General features: G+C 41.7%; 1 protein-coding gene across 1 annotated transcript; it reads left to right on the top strand.

The window, feature by feature from the left end:
• Window positions 1–377: 377 nt before the first annotated feature.
• Window positions 378–26,892, top strand: LOC117503804 (protein NLRC3-like; the record flags this gene model as incomplete). The annotated part of the gene is made up of 5 exons (XM_034163068.1): window positions 378–482; window positions 10,862–10,957; window positions 25,257–25,335; window positions 25,668–25,869; window positions 26,018–26,892. Coding segments are annotated over exons 1-5 (1,260 nt in total), but the record flags the coding sequence as incomplete, so codon positions are not given.

Raw genomic sequence — 26,892 nt, 5'->3', positions numbered from 1 at the left:
CCACGCAAACACGGGGAGAACATGCAAACTCCACACAGAAAGGCCACAGGCGGGAATTGAACCAATGACCTTCTCTCTGTGAAGCAACAGTGTTAACCACCAAGCCACCCTGCTGCCCTGATTTTGCAACTCTTTACATTTAAATCACATTTTCTCAAAAAAAAAAAAAAAATACATTTACATTTTCACACTGCTCTCCAACATTTACTTACTTGCAAAAATATGTTTCATGAAAGGTAATTCTTGTGTTTTTGTACATGTCATCAGCACATAGGACTTTGTACTGAGGAGTTTCAGTTTAAAGTCCATTTAAGGTGCAGTTCAGCTCATGCAGACATTTGTGTTTTCACTTACAGTTCTCACTGTACGTGTGATAAAGAGGCTGTGGAGGTTTACCTCAGAGGTTCTTCTCACAAACTCAGTCTTTTTCTTCCACTTTTGTCCAAGAGTTTTCATCTCTTCTGTTGCCCGCTGATGATCAGGTCAGTATTTGACTTTTGGCTGATTTCATAAAGTTTTAAATGTTATTGTTTGTTTCCTGGAGGAATCACCTCCAGACTTAAGCAACAACTACATCAGACAATGAACCTGCTTCAAGCCCACATGTTGGAATCCATGAACATCTGTTGATGCATCAGTAAGGACATAAACCTTTACAGTGTAAATTCATGGATCCACTGTGGTGACTCTGAATGAATCACAAGAATCTACAATAAATTAATAATGGACTAGATTGTGTGAAATTAACATTCAGTGTATGTTTCAGTGTGGATCATTGTTAGATATATTAAACCAGGTATGTTGTGTAAAAGTGGGATTTTTCATCCTCCAATAATCAGTCAACTTCATCTCACAACTGAACCAGGAATAATTTCATGACAGTTATAAAATGCACAGAAACAGTCAGGATGCAGAGGAATCGTTATCACAGGTTTGGGACAATAACCCTCATAAACCTTTGATGAAGCAGTTAAACACTAAATGTTATCAGCACGTTGGACTTTGTACTGAGGAGCTTCAGCTTAAAGTCCATTTAAGGTGCGGTTCAGCTGATGCAGACGTTTGTGTCACTTACAGTTCTGTGAGTGTAAAGAGGCTGTGGAGGTTTACTTCAGAGGTTCTTCTGACAAACTCAATCTTGTTCTTCCACCTTTGTCTGTGTGTTTTCATCTCTTCTGTTGTCTGCTGATGATCAGGTCAGTATTTGACTTTTGTCTGATTTCATGAAGTTTTAAATGTTCTGTGTTTCCTGGAGGAATGGCCTCCATCTCTCCGTCATAGGAATGGGGTTGTTCTTATGGATCCTGGTGTGAGGGTGGAAAAGGTTCTGTTGGCTGTTGACCAGCAGATTGCACATGGTTATTTACTGGATGAATGAGACAGTGATGGAGGTTGTTCAGGAACACAGACACACACTGTCTGTCCAATCAAATCGCTCATCTGGTGTCCCTCTACTTGTTTCTGTCCAGCTTTTGCTGGTTACTCTGGAGGTTTACTTGTGTCTTTAAAATGAAATTCTCAAACTCTGGATGTGTCCAAAGAGTGAAGCAGAGTGACTGTTTTTACAGCTGAGGTCACAGCAGATGTTTTTCACCTACAAACACCTATTTGATTATCCTTAGTCTCATCGACTGATCTGGACTGAAAATCTGAATTGTGCTCTGAAAGTGTAAAATGCAGATACTTCCTGTAAGACGTATGTCTGAGTGATTTACAACATTTTCAAAAGAATCTCCATTGATAAGAACTGAAAGCTGATTGGCTATTAGACTATAAGATAACTGCTTCCCGAGCTGATGGTGGTACCATTTACAGCTGAAACTTTATAATTGTCCAGGTCTCCCTTGCAAAAGAGATCTTGTATCAGTGGGACTAACCTGGTTAAATTAAATTCTGTGCTTGTTTTTGTTCTCGATCAATATCTCCATTTGGACATAATTGATATTTGTCAGAATTTGTCATGTTTGATGTTTGGTCATTTCCCTTTAATGTCTTTTATACCTTGTTAGCCTGGAAAAAGTGGTTGTTTTTGTCCAGTTCTGCTGTGTCTTCTGGGGTTACCTTCAGTTTTTGTAAACTTCACAGTTTGCTGTCCATGTAGATTGTCTCTTCGTCTGCATCCACAGAAATTGGGTCTTTCTTGCTTTGTCTGTGTTGCATTTTGTGATCATTGTGATGAATATTTGACCTCTTTAGCTTCTTTCCTTGTTTGAGTCATACAGTTTTATCATTTCTGTTCACAAATCTCACATTATAACCAGCTGATCAGTCCTGTTTTTTTGTGGCAGTGGGTGACATGTCTCCATGCTGCTCCACAGAAAGAGACTCCTGCTTGTCGGCTCCCACACCGCTCGTTCTCATCACAGCACTGGCAGAAGTCCAAGGTTTTGTCTCCAGTCCACTGATTACATTGGAATTCATCCTTGTGTGTTGTTCCAAACCAGCCAGTTGATTCTCCAGATAGATGATTCTCTTCTGCATTCTGCTGTTTCAGTGCCTTGACTTCAAATACTAAGTCCAGTGTTGGTTTGTGTTGTAGTCTGACTGCTAGAACCTCCTCTGTCAGGAAGTCAAGTGACATTTTGATTTCATTGATGTCCTCAGTGGTGGGGCTCATTACAAAATGCATGTTCAACTCCCCGTGACCTTTCATTGAAGAAACCAGTTGAAGATGAGTGGATGAGTGTGTGTAACTTAAGGTGACCAAACGTCCTGTTTTCCTAGAACATGTCCTGTCCTGGCTTTCCTGGAGTTTTGAAAGTGATGATGTCCTGGTTTTCTTTGTTTTTCATCTTTGAGTAAACTTCAAGTATCATTTGAGTATCTCATTGCTGGGCCGAGTATCCTGGTTTTTGGTAATCAAAATATGGTCATCCTAGTGTAACTCATCCGTCCACTTTCATCAAATATAGTTGATAGCAGGCAAGACCCAAGCTGTTGCTGGCACTGGCTCGGTATAGAGGCTAGCTACAAAGACTCAAACTGTTGGTGGTCATGGCTAGCTGTAGCTAGTTGTGGAGGTTCAAGCTGTTGGTCGTCGTGGCTAACTAGAACAGTTGATTTCACAACAGCAATGAAAAGCTACAGTTAAAATCACTTCATGTTGTGTTTTGACGGTTTTAAGCAAAAAAAAAAAAAAAAAATTAAACAAATGCAGGTCTGTCACCAGATTTTTAATGACAAAATTATGACAAGACACACTTTAGGGCCCCTTCACATACAGCACGATTGAGTCAGGATGGGGCACGAAGGAGGAGTCAAATGGCACTTGTTGGAAATCGGAGAAGCACTCGAACACCTCATACAGCAGTCACAACATTCATTCGGGGACGACACATGCACTCTATATTCACGTGTCGCTCGTGCTGGAAACCCATTCGAACGGCGGGCATGATGAGGTCACACTGCAATCTGATCGTATTTGGAGCATTTGAACAGCATGTCGTACGCAGGTTGGACATATCCTGCCGTGGCAGAGCAGCTGTACAAAACAATCATCCATGTCAAACTGTGGCTGATTGACACCATCGACCCAACAGTCACACCAGTGGCTGAAAGTCATTGAATGCCGGATGAATGGTCATTCAATCCAGTCTCTGCTGGAGTCGGCTGGAGTCCAGGTGCCAGCCAGAAATATCCAACACCACTCGTGGGGGGCTTAAAAAAGGCGGGGCGATTCATGCAGCCCACATGAAAATAAAGAGCAGGCAAACTACTTTTGAATTTGCTGTGCAAATAGCTGCACATTTTCTAAGTGCCGCACTAGTGTGTTGTTACCAAGCAACACAGATGGCGTGTGAGTGCACGGTGCCCCCCACCACCACAAGCCTATGAAGGTGCGGCTGAGGTTGTGAAGGCTCGGACGGTGGCTGAAGTGCAGTGTGATCACTGTCAGTGCGCATAGCTGGATGGCTGTCACGTCCATGATAGTTCAGCTGACAGCTGTGGAACACCACAGTATGTCCCAATCCCACACCTCAACAGAAATGTAAAGAAAAACCCAGACCTCCTGTGTGTCACAGCGCCAGCCGACTGGACAGCTATGTGATGTGATGTGTGATTGCTGATGTTCACAGCACAGGCGCGCCCACGAGGCAATCAGACGATGCCAACGCACACGGGTGCACCAAAAGCCTCAGATGATCACATGCGTGTTCACCAAGGTGAGCCATGTTACACTTGATCACTGTGTCACCGCTACTTCTTCACAACATGCCACCACCATGCACATGTATCTGTGGGCTCTTTTGACATAGTGAACAATTAAAAAATAGCTCACTGGCCCCCTGAAAAGCCTGAATTTTTGTTTTGTTTTTGATGTCGGGAAAAAAATTCAATACATGTAAAAGGTCAAATAAACAAATACTCTTACACCTGTCATAGCATTTTTTTTTTAGCTCTGACAAGCAGCGACGCGCAGAATTCCGCTCCTCTTTCCATGACAAAAACTCCTGTAACAGTGGAATGTGCCGTTCATTTCTAAACTGGACGCTGTCTTCTGACTAGCACAGGAATTGTGAAAAGACATGGACATCAGCACTTTTTCGGCACATTGAGACAGACGTGCAGAGGAGTGCTGCGCGTTGCGGTGGAGCCGCATGGCACACAGCAACGCTGTGATGAAGACTCACAAGACATGTTGGGGCATGTCCAGCTCATGCTCAATTTCTCGAATAATCACACAACTGAAAAGCAACCGACAGCCGTCTGAAATCCACCTGAAAGCCGTCCTGTGAGACCAACAAAGAGGTGGTTTTGTGCCACGTAATGAACGGCTCCATGGCGCATCCCTCTGCTTTTCTTTCCATGAAAAAAACTCCTGTAACAGTGGAATGTGACGAAAAAGTGCTGATGTCCACGCCTTCTGCCTTTTTGTGAAAGTCAGACGACATCCCGGATCAACAAAGCCTTCACGTTGGAAATGTGCCTATCTCGGCTTTCAGTGCTTACCAGTTGAGTGAGTATAAGAGAAATTGTGGAGAGCTGGACATGTCCCAACTTATCCTTTAACACTCCAAAATGGAGGTGTTCCTTTGTCTTGCTTCATCAGCGAATCGGTCGTGACGCGCGAAGCCTACGCGCGGCTTTCCATGACAAAATCTCTTGTTAAAAGTGAAATTTGCCGGAAAATGGCTGATGTCCAGCTCTTGTGATAACCAGAGAAAGAGCACACGACGGTCTCATATCCACAGAGCCATCCGTTTAAAAATGATCCAGTGGTTTGTGCCTCATCGTCGCAGCTCGGAGCGCGGCGCGTCGAGCGTCCTTAAAGCAGTCCTTAAAGCTGTAGTTAAAGTCCTTATTCTCTGTGAAGTGTTATGTGTCGGACGCGGGCGGAGAACCGACCCAACGTTTGACAGGACCCAGCATAAAATAAGCAGAGCACGGTTCAAAGGATAACAGATTTTAATTAACATGGTGAATAGTGTGATAAATAACCAAAAGTCAGCGGTCTGGTGAGGTGGAAAAACGGCGTGCTCCCAGCAGCGCAAATGGACCGGAGCCACAGCAGTTCAGACCCAAGGACCCCACCGACACCCCCCAGGTGGCCGCGACAAACTGAATCTGTGGAAGAAGAAACCGTGAGGTGAGTCCAACACTCTCCACACAGAGAGACAGCTCAAAGGTGCACACAATCAGCAAACACTTCCTGGCTTAAATATACAATCAGCTTCTCTCCCTGCAGGCACGGAACAACTCAGTTCAAATCTCCACTGCAGTAGAAGCTGATTAGACGATTTGCATAGCGTAACAGCTCAATATAACAAGGTGTGAGGGACACCAAATTTACTGTCTTTACTTCATGAAAGTCACAAAAACCAATTTACCTCAGGAAGTGTGCTGAAGAGCGTGAGAACTCACACAATCCTCTTTCACAGACCATGGCGTCAAACCTGGAGTGGTCTCTGCGTCCGTTATAGTGAGATTGTTCTCCCAACATCAATCTCACACGTCTGGTCACAAAGTCAGTCTCTGGCAATCATACACTCTGTATTCAAGGTTTAAATGCAGCATGCTCTGATCAAGACAGATGCACCACAGCTGTGAGTCCTGATGAACTGCACGTGATAACAAGCCTCAGGTGTTCAGGGTTAGTTCCTCAAACTCAGCCACACGTCAACCACTCAGTCCTAAACGCATACCACCTGGTGGGAGAAACAGAAAACAAAAACAAAGCCAGCCAAACACCCCAGCCCACAACATGAAGCCCGTAAAATTTTCACTGAAAGCCAGATAAATTTTTCGAATGGTTTCCAGGTGCCAGTCTCTAACAGCTTCTGAAAAAATTCTGATGGAAAAAAAGTCCTTTTCATTCCGCCATTTCCAGACAATGAAAATCCGACGAGGGGGCGGGACCACTCCTTCCCAAGGCGTGCTCACAGGCGAATGACGTCACTGACAGGTGTGGAAAAACTCACGCATGCGCACGAGGGTTCAAGCATGTCTGACGTAAAAACATATGAATGAAATCCATATAGTTTTTGAAAAAATAAAAAGTACCGTTACTTTATTGACAGACCTCGTATATATATATATATATATATATATATATATATATATATATATATATATATATATATATATATATATATATATATATATATATATATATATATATATATATATATATAAACACATTGTCAGAAGTTCTGTTGGCATCAACCAGCAGATCACACGTGGTTATTTACTGGATGACTGAGACAGTGATGGTGTTTGTTCAAGAACAGACATGTCAGTGATGTCATAGATGGAATATTTTCACACAGGTTTCTGTGCTGTCTAATCATCTCGCTCGTCTGGTGTCCCTCTGTTTGTTTCTAAGGAGCTGTTGCTGGGTGAACGTGGAGATTTGCTCGCGTCTTTAAAATGGAACAGACTGACCTGGACTGAAAATCTGATTTCTGCTGTGCAACTGTAAAAGCTGATTGGATGTTAGATTGCAACATAATTTCTTCCACAACCAAAACCGGTCTCCATTTACAGCTGGGTGGTCTGGGAAAATGTAGATGAAGTGTGAAGTCCAAGGTCATTGACATTTGACAAGAATTGGGACAAAAAATATAAAAAAAAACAAAAAAAAAACAAAAACCCTACATGTTGGTGCCTCCACTCTTATTCCACTGAGCTACCTGCTGTGCTTTCAAAGGAAAGCTTCACATGTATCTTTTGGCTTTTCTCATTTTATTTCGGTCTCCACCATAGATCCAGTATGGATCCACATGTTGATGTTACGATGGATGACCTTCCTGATGCAGGTCCACATTAGAATGGGGCATGGATGGACCTCAGACCATCCAAGATCTTATACAAAACTCTTGTGCCAGCAATATGCCCAGCAGAGGTTGTCTTAACATAATTTTTTTTCTACCATTTGGAATTCTCTTTCTTGTTCATCTTGTCTGAAGATTGTGTTCTGTTCCATTTCTGGTTTCAGTCTAAAATGGCAGCAGCACTATCACAGCACCATCTAGCTGTGGTTGTCAAACAGGAAGTTTTATCTATTTTGCTGCTATGATGTTTGCAAATTCTGGCATTTCCATGAAATGTTTTCTTTGAAACAACTGGACTGAAGCCCCCAGTGCAGAGAACAACACTGGCATTCAGGAACAGCCAGTTTTATTCAGGACAGAAATAACTGAAACAATCAGAGCAGAGGAAGTCCGTACTGTAAATTCATCCAGGTGGAAACGGAGAGAATGGATGAGGACACAGCCGAGAGCTCTGTACAAAGGAAGATAGTCCATCAGGCAATGGTACCCATGATGGAAGCAGGAAAGGAGTACTCAAAATCAACAGGAAGAGGGCAGTACAGACCAAATCAACATACCAACTAACCCGAACCCAACATGCAAATAAAGAACACAAGAAAGTACAAATCAGAGCAAGACAGTCTGGCACTTCAGTGACTGGCTTTGTATAGTTACACAATGTGTGAAACAATGAGGAAGTCTGAGTGCACATGAAACTGGAAGCCCGAGGGACAGGAAGGAGTTACTGCAAATGCACATGGAGCAGATGTCAAAATGAGAGTGTGAGGAACCACTAACATGAGGTAGAATTCACTCGGACAGCGTGAGGAAACTGGGAGAAATATTGTGAAAGCTGTCAAAAATAATGTGCAGAAAACACACCAGAGATTTTAACTATAGCAATGTTTGGTTTTATTAGTTATGAAACAGATGATTTGGGAATTAAATAAATTCACTTTTTCTTGTTTTATTTTTTCCCAGTCTTACTTTCCATATGTACTAGTATTTATTGATTTTTCACTGCATCTGGGTGATTCTTTAACTACGGGCACTATTGGCCTTGTAAATGTAATTTCCACCACACCATTGCCTTACAATATAAAGCGCCTTGGGGCAACTGTTTGTTGTGATTTGGCGCTATACACATGTGCTCTGATGTCACTGTTTATCTCCATAGAAACTACCCAAACAATCTTTCATACAAACAGTTTAAAGGGACGTTACAGTGTTGTGGTGGAAATTACGGCAATAGTGTGGGACAACTACATTTTGTTTAAAAAAATCACAACAGCTGTATGACACTGAATACCCCAATTATGTTTTGATTATTTTACTGATATTTTATTCAGAGATATTTTAAAACATTAGAAAAAACGTTTCTTTACCATTCATTTTTATCATTGAAGATCAAAAGTCTGGGTGTGGGACAAGCACAAAACGGCAATATTTGCATATAATGATGCTGAAAAAAGGTGAAAGTCATCATAGACTACTAGAACACATTTCTTAACACACTTTCATTGTAAAGATAACTATAAAAGTGTGAAATTTCCCCTTTTTTCTGTTTTTCATACAATATGATCAAAGGACATAATAAGTGCCCGTAGTCTAAGAATTACCCATCTTTGTTCTGAAACTGAGTAATGACAAAACTTTCCAGGTATTTCTGCGTCCCCCTTTGTTTAACATCTGCATCTGAAAACAACTCAGTCTTGAGAGCTGTTTGGTGGGAGAGAGATGACCACTCCCCCTGTATCCCTGACAGGAATGGGACATCCTATACATGACCAGAACGTACAAAATGAAGGGACATGAACAAGTAGAAGATGAAGAAAGAGGTTTGGGATTGAGCCAAAGTCTGTTTATTATAAAATTTAGAAAACAGATTAGTGTTTAATCTAGATTTAAACATCTCCACAAACTCAAACTGTTTTATCTCATCAGGGAGATGATTCCACAAAACGGGTGAATGATAAGAAAATGTTGTTGTGATCCCATCCGGAACTGGAGACGATTCATTGATGTGATGAAGCAGTCGTAAAAGGAAATGTTTTATTTTAAGGGTGATGACAGTTCTGTTAGCAAAGTGATGGAGACCAGGAGGTGAAGACACTGGAGGACGGGTTGCAGGTGAGGTGATCCAGTTGGAAGTGGCTGCAGATGGGGAAAACAAAGGACAGAAATTAGGTTCCTTCTTCAAACAGAAATCACAGACCAGCACATCAATTCCATTTGGAAACCACAAACTGAGGCCAGCATTACCATTCAGAATGCAGAACAATCTAGTGGTCTCCTCTTGTTTAGCTGAAGGTTAAATAGGATGCCGCTGATTAGATGCAGGTGTAGGGAACAGGTGTAGGGAACGATCAGCTCCACTGGCAGAAAGACAAAGGAGGGGGAGAGAAAACCAGGTACGGACCAGAAAGATCATCCAGACCAGAATAAAAGCTCTGTGACCAGCTGAGCTCTTCTTTACCTTCAGAACACACAGTCATCCTGAGAACACACAGCACATGTCAGTGCATCAGGTTTAATTAGATCAGGCAAACTGGGAGGTGCCAGTCTATGAAGGATTTTGTATGTTAATAATAAAACCTGAATATCTGAGCTCACCATGAACAGGAACCCAGTGAAGGAAGACCAACAAACGTTTCTCCTTTTGGTTACAGCTCCAGCAGCAGCTTTTTGAACCATCTGAAGGCCTTTGATGCTGGACTACATTAAGACAGAAAACAGACATTACAACAGTCGAATCTATGAAACAAAGGCATGAATCAATGTTTGTGCATCTGCCAAAGACAAAAAAAAGATTAAACTGTTCGTGAAAGTATTCTTTGTCATGTCTTGAAAATGCAGGTCAAAGGTCATGGTGATCACCTGGAGATTGTGTTTTTATTATGAAAAATGACACATGCTTCCAACTTTACTATTAGCTGCTGATCAATCCGATGTCTGTTTTGTGGGACCAATGACCATCATCTCAGTGTTGTTAGAAGATAAGAGTAAGAAATTACTGAACCGTGTTGAACGCTGCACAAAGATCCATCACCAGAAGATCATCCACCATCTTACTGTCGTCTCCACAGAGTGATAAATTCTAAATGCCGACTGCAATCAATCAAAGACATCGTCATCAGCAAGATGAGTCACAAGCTGCTGTCAAACAACTGTTTTCAAAGATTTTTGAGAAGAAATGTAGATTTGATTAATAAATTAATGATGAAGTAATAATTTTAACCAGATCAAAAACACTTAACTCCATTTTTTCCATCAATTTTGTCAAGATCAACTTCACAATAACTTTCATGAGATGAATGTGCAGAGAATTAGAAAACATAAATTTCCAAGGAAAAGTTCAATTAAAGTCACTTCATCTTTTTTGACAGTTTTTACTTATTTTTTAATCATTGCAGGTGGCTGATCAGCGGTTTTAATGACAAAATACGACTAAATATAAAAACACGCTTCAATAATATGTGCGAGAAAAAGAAAAGAGGTGTTGACCTCATAAATACTCAGACAGACATGCAACAGAGATTTGAGTTTGTCATGTGACACAGAGGAATGCTGGGAAATCCTGTGTAACAGCATGTTGTTGTGTTTGTGTGAAGGTGTGGATCTGCTATGGATCAGTGTGAGGACACAGAGGAGGGACCCCCAAAAACCGGTCTGTGTGGGGACCATGAGATCCAGATCAAAGATCAGAGGTGAGACTAGAACCTGAAACTGTGAATGTTGACCAGGTCAGAGGTCACATCACCTCACCGTCATTATTCACACTCAGAGCTCACCTCACCACACCGTCATTATTATTCACACTCAGAGCTCACCTCACCACACCGTCATTATTATTCACACTCAGAGCTCACCTCACCACACCGTCTTTATTATTCACACTCAGAGCTCACATCACCTCACCGTCATTATTATTCACACTCAGAGCTCACCTCACCACACCGTCATTATTATTCACACTCAGAGCTCACATCGCCTCACCGTCTTTATTATTCACACTCAGAGCTCACATCGCCTCACCGTCTTTATTATTCACACTCAGAGCTCACCTCACCACACCGTCATTATTATTCACACTCAGAGCTCACATCGCCTCACCGTCTTTATTATTCACACTCAGAGCTCACCTCACCACACCGTCTTTATTATTCACACTCAGAGCTCACCTCACCGTCTTTATTATTCACACTCAGAGCTCACCTCACCACACCGTCATTATTATTCACACTCAGAGCTCACATCGCCACACCGTCGTTATTATTCACACTCAGAGCTCACTTCACCTCACTGTCATTATTCACACTCAGAGCTCACATCACCACACCGTCATTATTCACACTCAGAGCTCACATCACCACACCGTCATTATTCACACTCAGAGCTCACATCGCCACACCGTCATTATTCACACTCAGAGCTCACATCACCTCACTGTCATTATTCACACTCAGAGCTCACATCACCTCACCGTCATTATTCACACTCAGAGCTCACATCGCCTCACTGTCATTATTCACACTCAGAGCTCACATCACCTCACTGTCATTATTCACACTCAGAGCTCACATCACCACACCGTCATTATTCACACTCAGAGCTCACATCGCCACACCGTCATTATTCACACTCAGAGCTCACATCACCACACCGTCATTATTCACACTCAGAGCTCACATCACCACACCGTCATTATTCACACTCAGAGCTCACATCACCACACCGTCATTATTCACACTCAGAGCTCACATCACCTCACTGTCATTATTCACACTCAGAGCTCACATCACCACACCGTCATTATTCACACTCAGAGCTCACATCACCACACCGTCATTATTCACACTCAGAGCTCACATCGCCTCACTGTCATTATTCACACTCAGAGCTCACATCACCTCACTGTCATTATTCACACTCAGAGCTCACATCACCTCACTGTCATTATTCACACTCAGAGCTCACATCACCTCACTGTCATTATTCACACTCAGAGCTCACATTGCCACAACGTGATTATTCACACTCAGAGCTCACACCAGTAGAGACTCTGATTCTACCAGGTCATTCATTATCATGACAAGATGATATCCCGACATAGAATGAAAGCAATACCTTACGATGGTAATAAGAAAAAATATCTGTCATATCAGCTTCACATGAGAGCAACACCATGCTGAAGTGATCACAGGAATCAAATAAGAAGGAATCAAGGAAGAAGGTAATAACTTGTAATCAGTGGAAACTCTACTCGCACAGTTTCTGATCGGAGTCACTACTGCAGGGTCATCAGCCCTGTTCCTGGAGGACACCTGCCCTGCATGTTTTCTAGCTCTCCCTGATCCACTCCCAGGCAATTAACTCTATCAGGTGTGCTCAGCCAGTCTACAGCCAGAAGACACCAGTTTTTTGACAAAAAAAAAAAAAACTTGAGTAGGTTGACGTGGAAAACATGCTCTCAAAGAACAGGGTTGGTGATCACTGCTACAATTGGGATTCTGCCCGTAGAGAATCTATGGGCAGAATCCCAATAGAATCCCAGTAGATTCTCCGATTGGAGACTCTACAAGTAGAGACTCAGATGGCAGTCTCTACTGGTAGAATCTCAGATTTGACCAGATCTCAGTTTCTTCTTTGACATATATCCATTCCTACATTTAAGGCCTGCAGTATTTTCCATGAAAAAAAGGTTGGGACAGGGCAGTCTACTTGAAATGTAAGAATGAATTCATCACTGTCATTCAGAAATACAAACAGTTTGGTACTTTATGGTAAATCTGTGTCACGTAGGCAGTCCTCAAATTAAATATCCATGCTGGAAGGAGACAAGTGAGGGAAGCCACCAAGACACAACTCTGGAAGAACGTTTGGCTTCTGTAGGTGTTGAGTGAAGAAACTGGGAATAGTGCAACATTTTTTTGTATCTTTATTTTCCATATATGAGGTCTGTTAGAAAAGTATCCGACCTTATTATTTTTTCAAAAACCATATGGATTTGAATCACGTGTGATTGCGTCAGACAAGCTTGAACCCTCGTGCGCATGCGTGAGTTTTTCCACGCCTGTCGGTTGCGTCATTTGCCTGTGAGCAGGCTTTGAGTGAGGAGTGGTCCAACCCCCCCTCATCGGATTTTTATTGTCAGGAAATGGCGGAATGATTTGGGCTTTTTTTCCATCAGAATTTTTTCAGAAACTGTTAGAGACTGGCAGCTGGAAACCATTCAAAAATTTTATCTAGCACATGCAGCCCGCTCACTGACTGAGGATTTTGCAGACCGCTGGTGCTGATGGTCCAGGAAAGCCCCAAAAATCTAATAATAATAATAATAATAATAATTTCCTGTGAAAACAGAGCGTAAACACCCTAAATATGAAAATCTGCATGATGGTGCAGCTCTGTTGCTCCACGACTGCAGGAAAACCCAGTTTCTGAAGACATTGGTTATTATTTTTCACTTCTTCACAAAGCTCTGTATATATAGATAGATCGAACGAACTTGAGCAGCCCTGCTACTTTACTCCTTTTAATGTGGAGTTGTGACAGGAAAGGCATCCAGCATAAATCTTGTGCCAAAATTCAACATGCAGGTCCACCTTTGACCTGCTGGTGGTGACGACCCTGAGTGAAAAACACGGGAGCAGCTGAAGGGACTTACTTGTTATATATATATATATATATATATATATATATATATATAACAATATATATATATATATATATATATATATATATATATATATATATATATATATATATATATATATATATAACAAGTAAGTCCTACTAGTTTGGTTGTACATGGGACATCGGACTTCAACAGGAATCAAATCAAAACAAAATAAACTGTAATAATTAAACAGTAAATCCCAGTAATAAATAGTACACAACAACAATGCAGAAAAATACCACATTTAAGAGCTGATGAGAAATAAATGGTGTGACTTTGGGTTTGACTGTTCAAGAGTCACATTTAACAGGTGTAACTTATACTCCAGTCTGTATTTTCTACACGGATCAATGATTTGATTTCACTGGTTATTTATAACTGATTAAATAGCAAGTGTAAAAAGTAGTTTGTATTCTTACTACGTATTTTTTGGTGAAATGTCGCACCGGATAAGTCACAGGACCTCACAAAGTCAAAAGAAAACCATGACTTATACTCCAGGAAAATACAGTAGTTTTTGAAAAAGAGTACTTTCAACTAAAGTACTGTTTAACACTCAAAGTTTTAGTTGTAAATTAGTATTATTTCAGCAATGTAACAGTACTTGTACTTTAGTTGAAAGTACTCTTTTCAAAAACTGCTCAGAGCTTTGTGTGTGTTCCAGACCACAGCAGGACACAGCGCCCTCTGCTGGACCTGAACCTGAACCCAGCTTGGTGTCTCTGAAGAGAGACAGGTCTATGTTCCGTCTCATTGATTTCAAAGGACAACGAGCGTCTGCTGGACAGAAGTGAGCTCTTACTGACACTAAAATCTGACTGTGTTCATGTTTTCAACATTATTCAGCCTCTGAATTTTAGCATAAATAGTTTTATTTAATTAATTATGTAACACACACACACACACACACACACACACACACACACACACACACACACACACACACACACACACACACACACACACACACACACACACACACACACACACACACACACACAGGCCCATGAAGCTGACAAACACAGGAATCTGTGCACATGGTTTACAAAAGTGTGTTAAATTCCCTTCCACCTGAGCCTCGGGGGCCTCCGTACAAATCTGAGACTAAAAGTCCTTTGACCAGACACAAAGGAGAGATGGTTTCCACTGGAGGTTTAAAGGGTGGTTCAGAATGATCTGATCCTGACCAACACATCACAGATATAGTTGGAGAGTCGGCGCTCTGTGCACAAATTTCCATCAACTCTCTTCACTTCATAGTCGAGTAGAGCAGAGAAGAATTTTCTTTCACCAAAACAGATCAAATCTAGTCTTGTATCTCAGATGTACCGTATTGCAATTTGTAACTAACCTTTTAAGTCTTTTTAAGAAAATCCTCCTCTGTTCTTCTTCATCATGAAGCTGTATAACTGGTGATACAAAATGCAAAGTTTGCACTGTGCACAGTTTCTCCAATCACAGCCACTTAAGCCGAGAACTTCTTCTGGGTGTCTTGGTGGCTTTCCTCACTCTTCTCCTTCTTGCACAGTCACTCAGTTTTTGAGAACTGTCTACTCCATGCAGATTTACCATAAAGTGCCATATTGTTTTATGTCTTCATAATTGATGTAAATAAAGTCCAAGACATATTCAGTGGCAGCTTCACCATCAGAGAGCCACGACCACAACGACCACAAAAGACTCCAAGCTGTCACTGATGTTAAAAGGGGGATAGACTTTACACTGGGATACCAATTAAACAACTGCAAATTATGATGAAGACAATGCTGAGTCTTTCATGGCCTAATATTTATCTGTGGTGAAAATTTCGTAAAAAAAAAATCTGTGCAGTAGTTTTGGCGTAATCCTGCTAACAGACAAATGAAGGAATAAATAATTGAGGATGATTTTAATGTGTCCTCGGCAGACATAAAAATGCTCATATGGCTGAGGGTATTTTAAATGGTAAATGGACTGTATTTATATAGCGCTTTTCCATCTGCATCAGACGCTCAAAGCGCTTTACAAATAATGCCTCACATTCACCCCAAGGAGGCTGATGACATACAAGGTGTTCACTACACACCAGGAGTAACTAGGATTAAGGATCTTGCCCAAGGGCCCTTAGTGATTTTCCGGTTAGACTGGGATTTGAACCGAGGATCCTCTGGTCTGAAGCCCAACGCTTTAACTACTAGACCATCACCTCCCCCATTTTTCTGTTATATTTATATTTTCTCTCTCTCCTTACGTTAATTGTTGTTGTGTTCAGTTCTGTGTTCTTGTCTGTTAGTCGTGTGGTTTCTCTGTTTCTGTACTTGTTTGCATCCTTGAGTTCCACTTTAGTTTTCTGCCTTTTCTTCTTTGGTTTTTGTATTTGGTTTTGGTTTTAGTTTGAGATGTTTTGGTTCTTCTCACACCCAGGGCTCTTTGAGGTTTGTGTCACTTTGTGTTTGTCAGTTTCTGTGTGTTTTTGTAGGTGTGTATTGTTTCCTGGTCTCCCCTACACCTGTTACATTTCACACCTGTTGTTTGTCTGTTTATTTGTGTTACATTAAGTGCTGCACCGTTCTGCTTTGAGTTTGCCAAATGATTCTTTGTCACCTCTCATTCCCAGTTTGTTGTTTGTTTCTTGACACCTCTGTGAGTTTTTCTGTTGTTTGACATCTCTGTGTTCATTGTCCTTTGTTTTACCATCGATTTCTATTTACTCACTAGATGGAGGACCGGGGCGATGCGCTCATTCTCTGGCTGTTGCCAGAGCGCCGTCATCTTAGTTAGTGTCTGACAACCAGACATAAATAGAAATCAATGTTTTTAAGACAGTTTCAGGATAAATCTACATTTTCTGTGCTGTTACATTTATTCAAATTCTGTCCCACATTTGTACAGACAATATTTGTCAAAACAAATACAGAACAGGATCAGATAATTTATATAATAGACTTGATTGAATTTCTTGGTCACAGTCCACATAGAAAATAAAACCATCACCAGATACTAGTCTGATCCTTAATTCATTTCATTATGAAGTTAAAAATGGGGAAAAAAAATCAGGGGTGAAAGTAAGAGCTTCACACGCTTGCATTATATTAAAGATATTAATATTAAAGACTGCTCTTGACCCAACTGTGGCGCTACTTTTACGGAGCACTTCTCCGCGAAAATATCAAATAACATAAATAAATGAAACAGCCACACCAGCCAGGGGGAAAGTAAGATTATTCAATGTGGTCAAGGCTGAAATAAATCTCATTCATGTATATTCTTATATTAGTAGAATATACAATGTCAACGCGACTGTCATGTGACCCACCAATTTGAGAGAAAAAACATTTTCATTCTATGAATTTGCTCTGACAGAATATCTCAGGATGGAAAACCTGATGTGAAGAAAAAATCTGAGGCTGATTAAAAAGGGATAAATTGAGACTTATGAAAGTGAGACTTCAAAATGAATCACAAAACGAATGGTGAGATATTTATCACAACAAACCATTCAGGCAGTAAAACTGAAGTCGCTGCTTTACAGAATACAGATCAACACAAAAAATAAATCATTTTCCAACCTTTGTTCAGCAATTTCAGTAATTTCCTTACATCATTTATATTACTTATAATACAGACTTGTCAGGATTCATGGTGAGGAATGAACAGAATGGAGACTCAGAAACTGCAGTTGGAGTAATAAAAATCTTTATCTGGAAAAAGTGGCACAGATTTTGTACACGGGTGATCAGTCAAGGTGGCAGAGGTAATAGGTAGACGTAAGGCTGAGGTGTGGTCAAAGCAAACTGGGTTCAGTGGCACAGAGTAGCAATGTTGTCAGGACTGAGGCAGAATCAGAGTCAAAAAACAAGCACAGTTCAAAAAAGCACAATGAGTCCAAGTATAAGGGCTGAGGCAAAAAACAGGGTCTAACACAAAGCAAGGTCATACACGGCTGAGCAAAAGGTCAGGAGCAAAACAAGGCTGGAATGCAGACTAGGTCAAACGCACTGGCAGAGGAGTGGAGAAAGTGAAGGCCTTAAGTACACAGGTGAGGTAATTAGTTTAACAAGGTGCATGTGTGAATGAAAGTTCCAGAAGGGAGGTGTGGTTGGGTGAATCCAAGAGGAGCGAAAAGATGCAAGAGATTAAGGGAGTGATTCAGGGGGACTGTGACAAAGGTGAAACAGACAAGTGCAAGAGAGTAAGTGAACCTAAGGACAAAACAAATCAAATCAAATCAATTTTATTTATATAGCGCCAAATCACAACAAACAGTTGCCCCAAGGCGCTTTATATTGTAAGGCAAAAGCCATACAATAATTACAGAAAAACCCCAACGGTCAAAACGACCCCCTGTGAGCAAGCACTTGGCGACAGTGGGAAGGAAAAACTCCCTTTTAACAGGAAGAAACCTCCAGCTGGTTGGGGCTGAGGGAGAGAATCAGGAAAAAGACATGCTGTGGAAGACAGCAGAGATCAGTCACTAATGATTAAATGCAGAGTGGTGCATACAGAACAAAAAGAGAAAGAAACACTCAGTGCATCATGAGAACCCCCCAGCAGTCTATAGAAGCATAACTAAGGGATGGTTCAGGGTCACCTGATCCAGCCCTAACTATAAGCTTTAGCAAAAAGGAAAGTTTTAAGCCTAATCTTAAAAGTAGAGTGGGTGTCTGTCTTGCTGATCCGAATTGGGAGCTGGTTCCACAGGAGAGGAGCCTGAAAGCTGAAGGCTCTGCCTCCCATTCTACTCTTACAAACCCTAGGAACTACAAGTAAGCCTGCAGTCTGAGAGCGAAGTGCTCTATTGGGATGATATGGTACTATAGGGTCCCTAAGATAAGATGGGACCTGATTATTCAAAACCTTATAAGAAGAAGAATTTTAAATTCTATTCTAGAATGAACAGGAAGCCAATGAAGAGAGGCCAATATGGGTGAAATATGCTCTCTCCTTCTAGTCCCCGTCAGTACTCTAGCTGCAGCATTTTGAATTAACTGAAGTCTTTTCAGGGAACTTTTGGACAACCTGATAATAATGAATTACAATAGTCCAGCCTAGAGGAAATAAATGCATGAATTAGTTTTTCAGAATCACTCTGAGACAAGACCTTTCTAATTTTAGAGATATTGCGCAAATGCAAAAAAGCATTCCTACATATTTGCTTAATATGTGCATTGAAGGACATATCCTGACCAAAAATGACTCCAAGATTTCTCACAGTATTACTAGAGGTCAGGGTGATGCCATCCAGAGTAAGGATCTGGTTAGAGACCATGTTTCTAAGATTTGCCGGGCCAAGTACAATAACTTCAGTTTTATCTGAATTTAAAAGCAGGAAATTAGAGATCATCCATGTCTTTATGTCTGTAAGACATTCCTGCAGTTTAACTAATTGGTGTGTGTCCTCTGGCTTCATGGATAGATAAAGCTGGGTATCATCTGCGTAACAATGAAAATTTAAGCAATGCTTTCTAATAATACTGTCTAAGGGAAGCATGTATAAAGTGAATAAAATTGGTCCTAGCACAGAACCTTGTGGAACTCCATAATTAACCTTAGTCTGTGAAGAAGACTCCCCATTTACATTATATGGTCAACAGTATCAAAAGCAGCACTGAGGTCTAACAGAACAAGCACAGAGATGAGTCCACTGTCCGAGGCCATAAGAAGATCATTTGTAACCTTCACTAATGCTGTTTCTGTACTATGATGAATTCTAAAACCTGACTGAAACTCTTCAAATAGACCATTCCTCTGCAGATGATCAGTTAGCTGTTGAAAAGGAAGGTTGGAGATTGGCCTATAATTAGCTAAGATAGCTGGGTAAAGTGATGGCTTGACCCAGGTGCCGTTGACTGGAACTAAGATGCACGTAGTTTGCTTGGAGCTGGTGTGGGTGCGGCCAGCGCAGGTGCCGCGTAACAGAGACAAAGATGAAACAAGCACGTGCAAGAGTGTACGTCAAGGGCCACCGGAAATGATCCCCAATGCCAGAGGCCAAAAGGGCAAGAACAGAAACAGAAAACCTGTCAGTCCCCAGTCAAAACCACAACTGGGGGGGGGGGGTCGACTAAGAGGTAGACCAACACCAAGAGCAGGAGGTCGACCATGAAAACCAAAAGTTCCACACTTCTTGGGGAAACGGTGGGCAAGATGACCAGAAGCTGAGGCAGGGATAGAGGCAGGCCTAAAGGGAGATGCAGGAGCCAAAACCTCAGAAAAACCAAACAGCTTACTGGGAACAAATCATTGGGGTCCAGCATAGCGGGGGGGACAAATTAAAGAAATAATGGACCGAAAAGCCACGTGTGCCTGCATCCAAAACAAAAACACAAAGCGGGCAATCAAAAGAAATAAAAAAACAACCATCAAAAACCAAGCAACCCAAAAAAAAAAACAACTGAGTGGAGGAGGGACTGGTGAAAAACAAAGGGGACCTGACCACAGTAAAAATAGAATATACCATGTGAAAAATCCAACATAAGGATCTCAGCCAGAAGTAATCCAGGTTAATTAAATCAGCAAAAGAATTGAGATAAGTGAAAACCAACAAAAGACCTGGGGGGTAAATCAACATTAGAAATGGGCAAAAATGAAGAAGCCAACCAGAAAAACCGTAACCAGGGCAACAAAATGGAAACAGATTAATAATCGACAAATAGGGGGCACCAAACCAAGAAAAGATGAGATAAGAAAAACAAACACACCATAAAGGGGAGCAAAAGAAAATGGACAAATCACTGGAAAAGATGGGAAAAAGATCAAAAGAAAAATTATACTTGGAATTGGGGCCCAACCAATGCAGAAAACAAAATAATATATCATGAAAACACTAAGACACCAATGAACCAAACCAAGTAAATGGGACCCAAACCATAGCAGGCAACTCATGAAAAAGAAAAACTGGTGGAATGCACTTGAGGGCTAACAAAAAATGGGCAACTTAAGCCAGGAACCGAAGAACCTTACCCATACGTCATGCAGGGAAATTACTGGTTTTCTTTGTGATTTTAACATATATAAAAACATGAAAAACGGGGTGTACCAGACCAGAGAAAGGATTATCACTGATGTAACAAGATGACTTGACGAAAAAGGAACAAAACATTGCTTTAATAGGTCAGACTGCATGTCAAATGAAAACGATAGAAAACACAGCAAGCAGAGTTGCCCAAAAGAATAAACATAAGCAAAACTCATAGTCATGAAGACGATAGAGTTGGTGGTTTTTTTGGTGAATCCACAGTAGTGCAGGGAAGTCGTGAAAGTCCGGAAGTAGTGTTCTGGGGTGAATTCTCCTCTGTGGCGCATGTGGAGATGAGCTCTGTGCCGTGCGCGCAGCTGGTTCAGGGGCTGTGCATGGAGCAGTCCATTCTGGAGCCGCTTTAAGGTGTGAGGCTGCTGGTGGGGGTGCTGGAACCACCTCCTTCGGCACCGTAGATATCTGTGGCGCGGCGGGCAATGTGATTGCGTCAGCTGAAGCCGCTGATGTTGGTGATGAAGCACACACTGGGATGGTTTCATCCAAAGCCAGGGAATGTGGCAGAGCTGTGCGTGTCATGGTCGATGCGATCGCTGCTGGTGTGATCCGTGGAGGTGTAGCAGAAGTCTGTGGTGGTGTGCGCGCCTTGACGGTGTCGGCAGGTGGTACTGCAGAGAGCCCCACTGAGACTCACCGAGGCGTTGGAACCAGAGTTTCCTGGAGCTGGTGCACCGTTGACGGCGGACAAGGTGATGTCAGCTGCTGTGAAGACGTGTCACTTCCTGAAGGCCCTGCATGCACAGGGAAGACAGGCAATGCTACAGCTTCCAGAGCCATAGGCGGAGTGGTTGCAGGTGCCGTTGACTGGAACTAAGATGCACGTAGTTTGCGTGGAGCTGGTGTGGGTGCAGCCAGCACAGGTGCCGGCGTAAGATCGCGGGACCGGCCCACCAGGCTGATCAAGCTCTGCCCACTTCTGGGTGGAAGAGCACTGTGATGGCAATGCAGCTGGAATAGTGGGCGTGGTCAGAAAGCCCTTCTGTGGGGGTGTGACAATGGCAGGAGAGAGTGTTATCACCCAAGGTGTTTCATGGCAGGATTCAGTAAGTTCAGCTTCAAAAAGATAGTCCATCGGATCCTCAATGAACGGAGGGAGCCGACCTTGCTCAAACAGGGTTTTAATGTTAACTAATTCTGGAAATGTCTGGACCAAACTGGGTTCAGTCTGCAATATCTCATCAAGAGCAGAAAAAATACCCTGCTTTCACTGCTGCCCTGGATTGCCAAAAAACTCAAAAAACAATTCCTGGATTTTAAACAAAATGATAGCAGTGTCTTGAAGCCTCATTCCCTCTCTTTCTGATGAGGTATCAACATCCTCCTCACAATCATCATCATCAATATCTTTCCAATCAGACTCACTGTTAGAGCAAGATGAACAGGACAGCAGGAAGCGTTCAGGCTGCGACACCCAGGATGGAAGACTACCTGCAGCAAATACATCATCCAGGTTTTCTAACTCTGGGAAGAAGTCAAACAGCCAGCGACAACAAGGTTCCAGGCTTGGTCCAGAAAATCAAATTTCTTCTTTGGGGTATGGCATGAATGGAAACAGTTGAAGAAAAAAATTATTTCAGAAAAAATGTCTTTGATGGTGGCCAGGTCCAGGTTTTGGGCGGTCAGATTTGAGTCTGCTGTGTCCTTGTATGGCCAGTTCATTCTGTCAGGATTCATGGTGAGGAATGAACAGAATGCAGGACACAGAATGCAGACTCACAGAAACTGGAGTTGGAGTAATAAAAGGCTTTATCTGATGCTTTATATGATTGCTGCTAATCCTCCTCCTCTGCCCGTGCTACGAGTATTCTGACAGTTAGTGTGACTCGTGGGTGTTGAATCATTTAAACTAACATATTCATCCTGCTGTAACCACGTTTCTGTAAGGCAGAATAAATCAATATGTTGATCAATTATTATATCATTTACTAACAGGGACTTAGAAGAGGGAGACCTAATGTTTAATAAACCACTTTTAACTCTTTTAGTCTGTGGTGCAATTGAAGGTGCTATATTATTTTTCTTTTTGAATTTTTATGCTTAAATAGATTTTTACTGGTTATTGGTGGTCTGGGAGCAGGCACCGACTCTACGGGGATGGGGTATTGGGGGATGGCAGGGGGAGAGAAGCTGCAGAGAGGTGTGTAAGACTACAACTCTGCTTCCTGGTCCCAACCCTGGATAGTCACGATTTGGAGGGTTTAATAAAATTGGCCAGATTTCTAGAAATGAAAGCTGCTCCATCCAAAGCTGTTGCCATCTAGAGGATTAAATATAAGTCGATGCTTTTACCCCAGTTGTTTCTTACCTGCGTTTTGGTTTGTGTTACATGTTAACTCCTGTTGCTGCCTTTGAACTCCCTCTGTTTGTTTGGACTGGACTCCAGTGTTTTGGTCAAATAAATCACCTTTGTTCTCTATTTACATCCTGTGCAGTTTCTGTCTATGTCCCAACAAGATGTCATTCCTATCAAGAAGCCAGCCCTCCGCAACTGTGCATGTGCACCCATGCAAAGTTCTCTCTACCCAGACTTTCACACCTCCCCCGTCCACATTTCCCCCCGTCGGGTTGACGGTGCCTCTCTTTACTTTAAGCTACCCCACTGAAGGAAACGCACATAAGTTTTGTCTTTACATGAAAATAGAACAGTGATAAGTGTCTTTCCAATTTTAAAAGTTCAAATTAGCGTGTGCATGCTGTATTTAGAGCACAATATTGTCGGGTCACGGAACTGACGATTTGTGTTGGGACGCATAAATCGACAAACCCGCACATCACGACAGAACACCTGCATGTCTGGGTTCAGTCTGTAACTGAGCACAACAGAGGTTAATATGAGTACTAGAGTCTGCAGTCGCACTGAGAAGTGTCATGGTGAGGAGGCGTGGTCACCATTTTACATCAGGGCAACTCAGTAGGCAGCGCACACTGACGCTCAATGAGTCTCATCAAGAAACAGGTGCAAAATGCTGGAAAGCTGCACATGTTGGCAAAGCCACAAATAGAGGAAGATGGGAAACAACATTTCCTTCTATAATTAAACAGTTTTCGATATTCTTGTTACTTTTTCCATGATTTTTGGGCAATAAACTGGTGTAAACCATCATGCCTGTGTATGAAATCTGAGAATTTAAACAACCTTGAATGGAATTTAATTCAAAGCTGAAATTATTCAGTACTATACAAAAATGGATTTAATTAATGTGGACCATGTGGAATTAATTAATGTACTCTTTGTGCCCGTCTGGATTGTGTGGAAGATTTACGTCGCATGGTGGAGAACTTTTTGGAATCCTGTCAAAGTTAATAATTTATTTTATATCAATATGTGTGTGTGTGTGTATATATATATGTATATATATATATATGTATATATATAGTAATGGACTGATGAGTTGAGCAGGACGTTTCAGCTCAGCTGAGCTGCTGTTTTATTGCAGAACAGATCGGATCCGTGTAACTTTCAACTGTAATATTTGGGAATGTGTGTGTGTCAGAGTAAGTTTAATACTTTGCTTACATAATTTAATGTAAAATTATTTTACTGGCTGGATATCAGGTCAGAATGATATTTTAACATGTATTTTGCAAGCTTTTTCCATGTGCGTTTACTTGTGTATCCACAGTGAAAAAGCAGTAACATCCGGGCACCTCATCAATATTTTGCCCGGTTAGGAGGCATCATGTTGCTGTCCATGAAGGGACATTCATGTTTAATAGGCAGCGTGAGGAGTACTGATTGGAGTCCTCATATTATCCTCTATTCTGAGCACTGAACTCTCTCTCTTTCTCTCTCTCTTTGCAAATCACCCATTTCTATTGTCAATTTGAATTTAGCATGCCAAAATAAAATAAAAAAAATATACATCAATGTAAACTGTACTGCTATGAGTATTAGTTTCATTAAAATCTTAATGATACCATCCTGAGTACAAACATGAAAAGTTGAAAACAGTTGATTAATCTGTATTTTCAAGCTAAAAGCACAAAGCAAAAGCTTTTAATTTTGTTGTGTTGATGGAGGAGCGCTCACTATTTTTGGCACGGTGGGCCGTCCTGCCAAGCCTGTGGAAGGGAATTGTTGCCTGGAAAATTCATTCATCTTTTCCAACAATAAATCCAGAAAGTCAGTGTTTTGGTCCTGTGTGGACGGACAATCAGTGCACCTGTTTGACTCTCAGTGGGATCAGCAGGACCAAGAAGACGACCATAAAAACCACTTTGAGTGTTCTGAATAATGATGCAGGTTGATGTGAACTTGAAGCTGTTTGTGTTCAGACATAATGTGAGTAAACTGTTTCTGATTGATCCACAGAGTGAAGCAGCAGAGCTCAGAGGTTCTCAGGGTTCCATCTGCTCAGCAGCATCAAACACACCTGAACCACAAGTTTCTGGTCTGTTGACTTCAATCAAATATTATCATTGAACAGTTTGTTCATAATGTCTTCATGCTGCAGCAACAAACACTTTGATGATGTTTATTCTCTCATTTATATTCATGAGAGCATCATTCATGGATTTACTGTTGTTGAAAGTGATGATTTGAATTATTTGTGCTTTATTTTGATAAATTCCTATCTAGATCTTTCATTAAAATATTTAACTTTTCAGTCTGAACAAAGTCGAGAGAAACTCACTCAATAAAAACATACTATGTTGTGGAGACAAAATCCTCACTTGTAAAAAAGTGATGAGTTTCTTCGTCCATGTTTATATTCTGCTGCAGAATTTCGAGGAGAACATGTTGATGTTTGTTAAAAATGAGCTGAAGAGCATCCAGAAGGTTCTCCTGACAGATGATGCAGAATACTTGGAGAGTCAGAGTGAGGATGAGGAGCAGAGGAGCAGCAGACTGGTTTTCTTGAACCTCACAGTGACCTTGATGAGGACAATGAATTATGATGAGCTGGCTGACTGTCTGCTGAGCAGTAAGAGGACTTCTGTCCACATTTAACACAGACGCTAAATAACACGTGATGTTTGTCCATTTGAAATATATTCATGTGTGAATTCTATCAGGAAAACAGGAAGTGATGTCATCATTCAGTAACTGATCTGTGCTGTTTGTTCTTTCAGGAACTCGTGCTGAAGTTTGTCGTCGTAAATTCAAATCTAAGATGAAGCAGAAGTTTGAGCGTGTGTTTGAGGGGATCTCTAAAGCAGGAAAGACGACTCTTCTGAAGGAGATCTACACAGAGCTCTACATCACAGAGGGCGGGGCTTCAGAGGTCAACGAGGAACATGAGGTCAGACAGATTGAAGCAGCATCCAGGAAAACAGACACACAACAAAGAACAATCACATGTGAAGACATCTTTAAAGTCTCAGCTGACACACAGCCACCAATCAGAACAGTGCTGACAAAGGGCGTGGCAGGCATCGGGAAAACAGTCTTAACACAGAAGTGGACTCTGGACTGGGCTGAAGGACGAACCAACCAGGACTTCCACTTCATATTTCCATTCACTTTCAGAGAGCTGAATGTGCTGAAAGAGAAGAAGTTCAGCTTGGTGGAACTTGTTCATCACTTCTTTCCTGAAATCAAAGAAGCAGGAATCTGCAGCTTCCAACACTTCCAGGTCTTGATCATCTTGGACGGTCTGGATGAGTGTCGCCTTCAGCTGGACTTCCACAGCAATGACATCCTGACTGATGTCTCAGAGTCGAGCTCAGTAGATGTTCTGCTGACAAACCTCATCGGGAGGAACCTGTTTCCCTCTGCTCGCCTCTGGATCACCACACGACCTGCAGCAGCCAATCAGATCCCTCCTGAGTGTGTGGACATGGTGACAGAGGTCAGAGGCTTCACTGACCCTCAGAAGGAGGACTACTTCAGGAAGAGATTCAGATATGAGGAGCAGTCCAGAAGAATCATCTCCCACATAAAGACATCACGAAGCCTCCACATCATGTGTCACATCCCAGTCTTCTGCTGGATCACTGCTACAGTT

The sequence above is a fragment of the Thalassophryne amazonica genome, chromosome 22 (genome assembly GCF_902500255.1).
Source record: "Thalassophryne amazonica chromosome 22, fThaAma1.1, whole genome shotgun sequence".
NCBI lineage: Eukaryota > Metazoa > Chordata > Actinopteri > Batrachoidiformes > Batrachoididae > Thalassophryne > Thalassophryne amazonica.
Note: the sequence above shows the minus strand (reverse complement) of the source record. Positions and strands in the feature narration are given on the sequence as shown.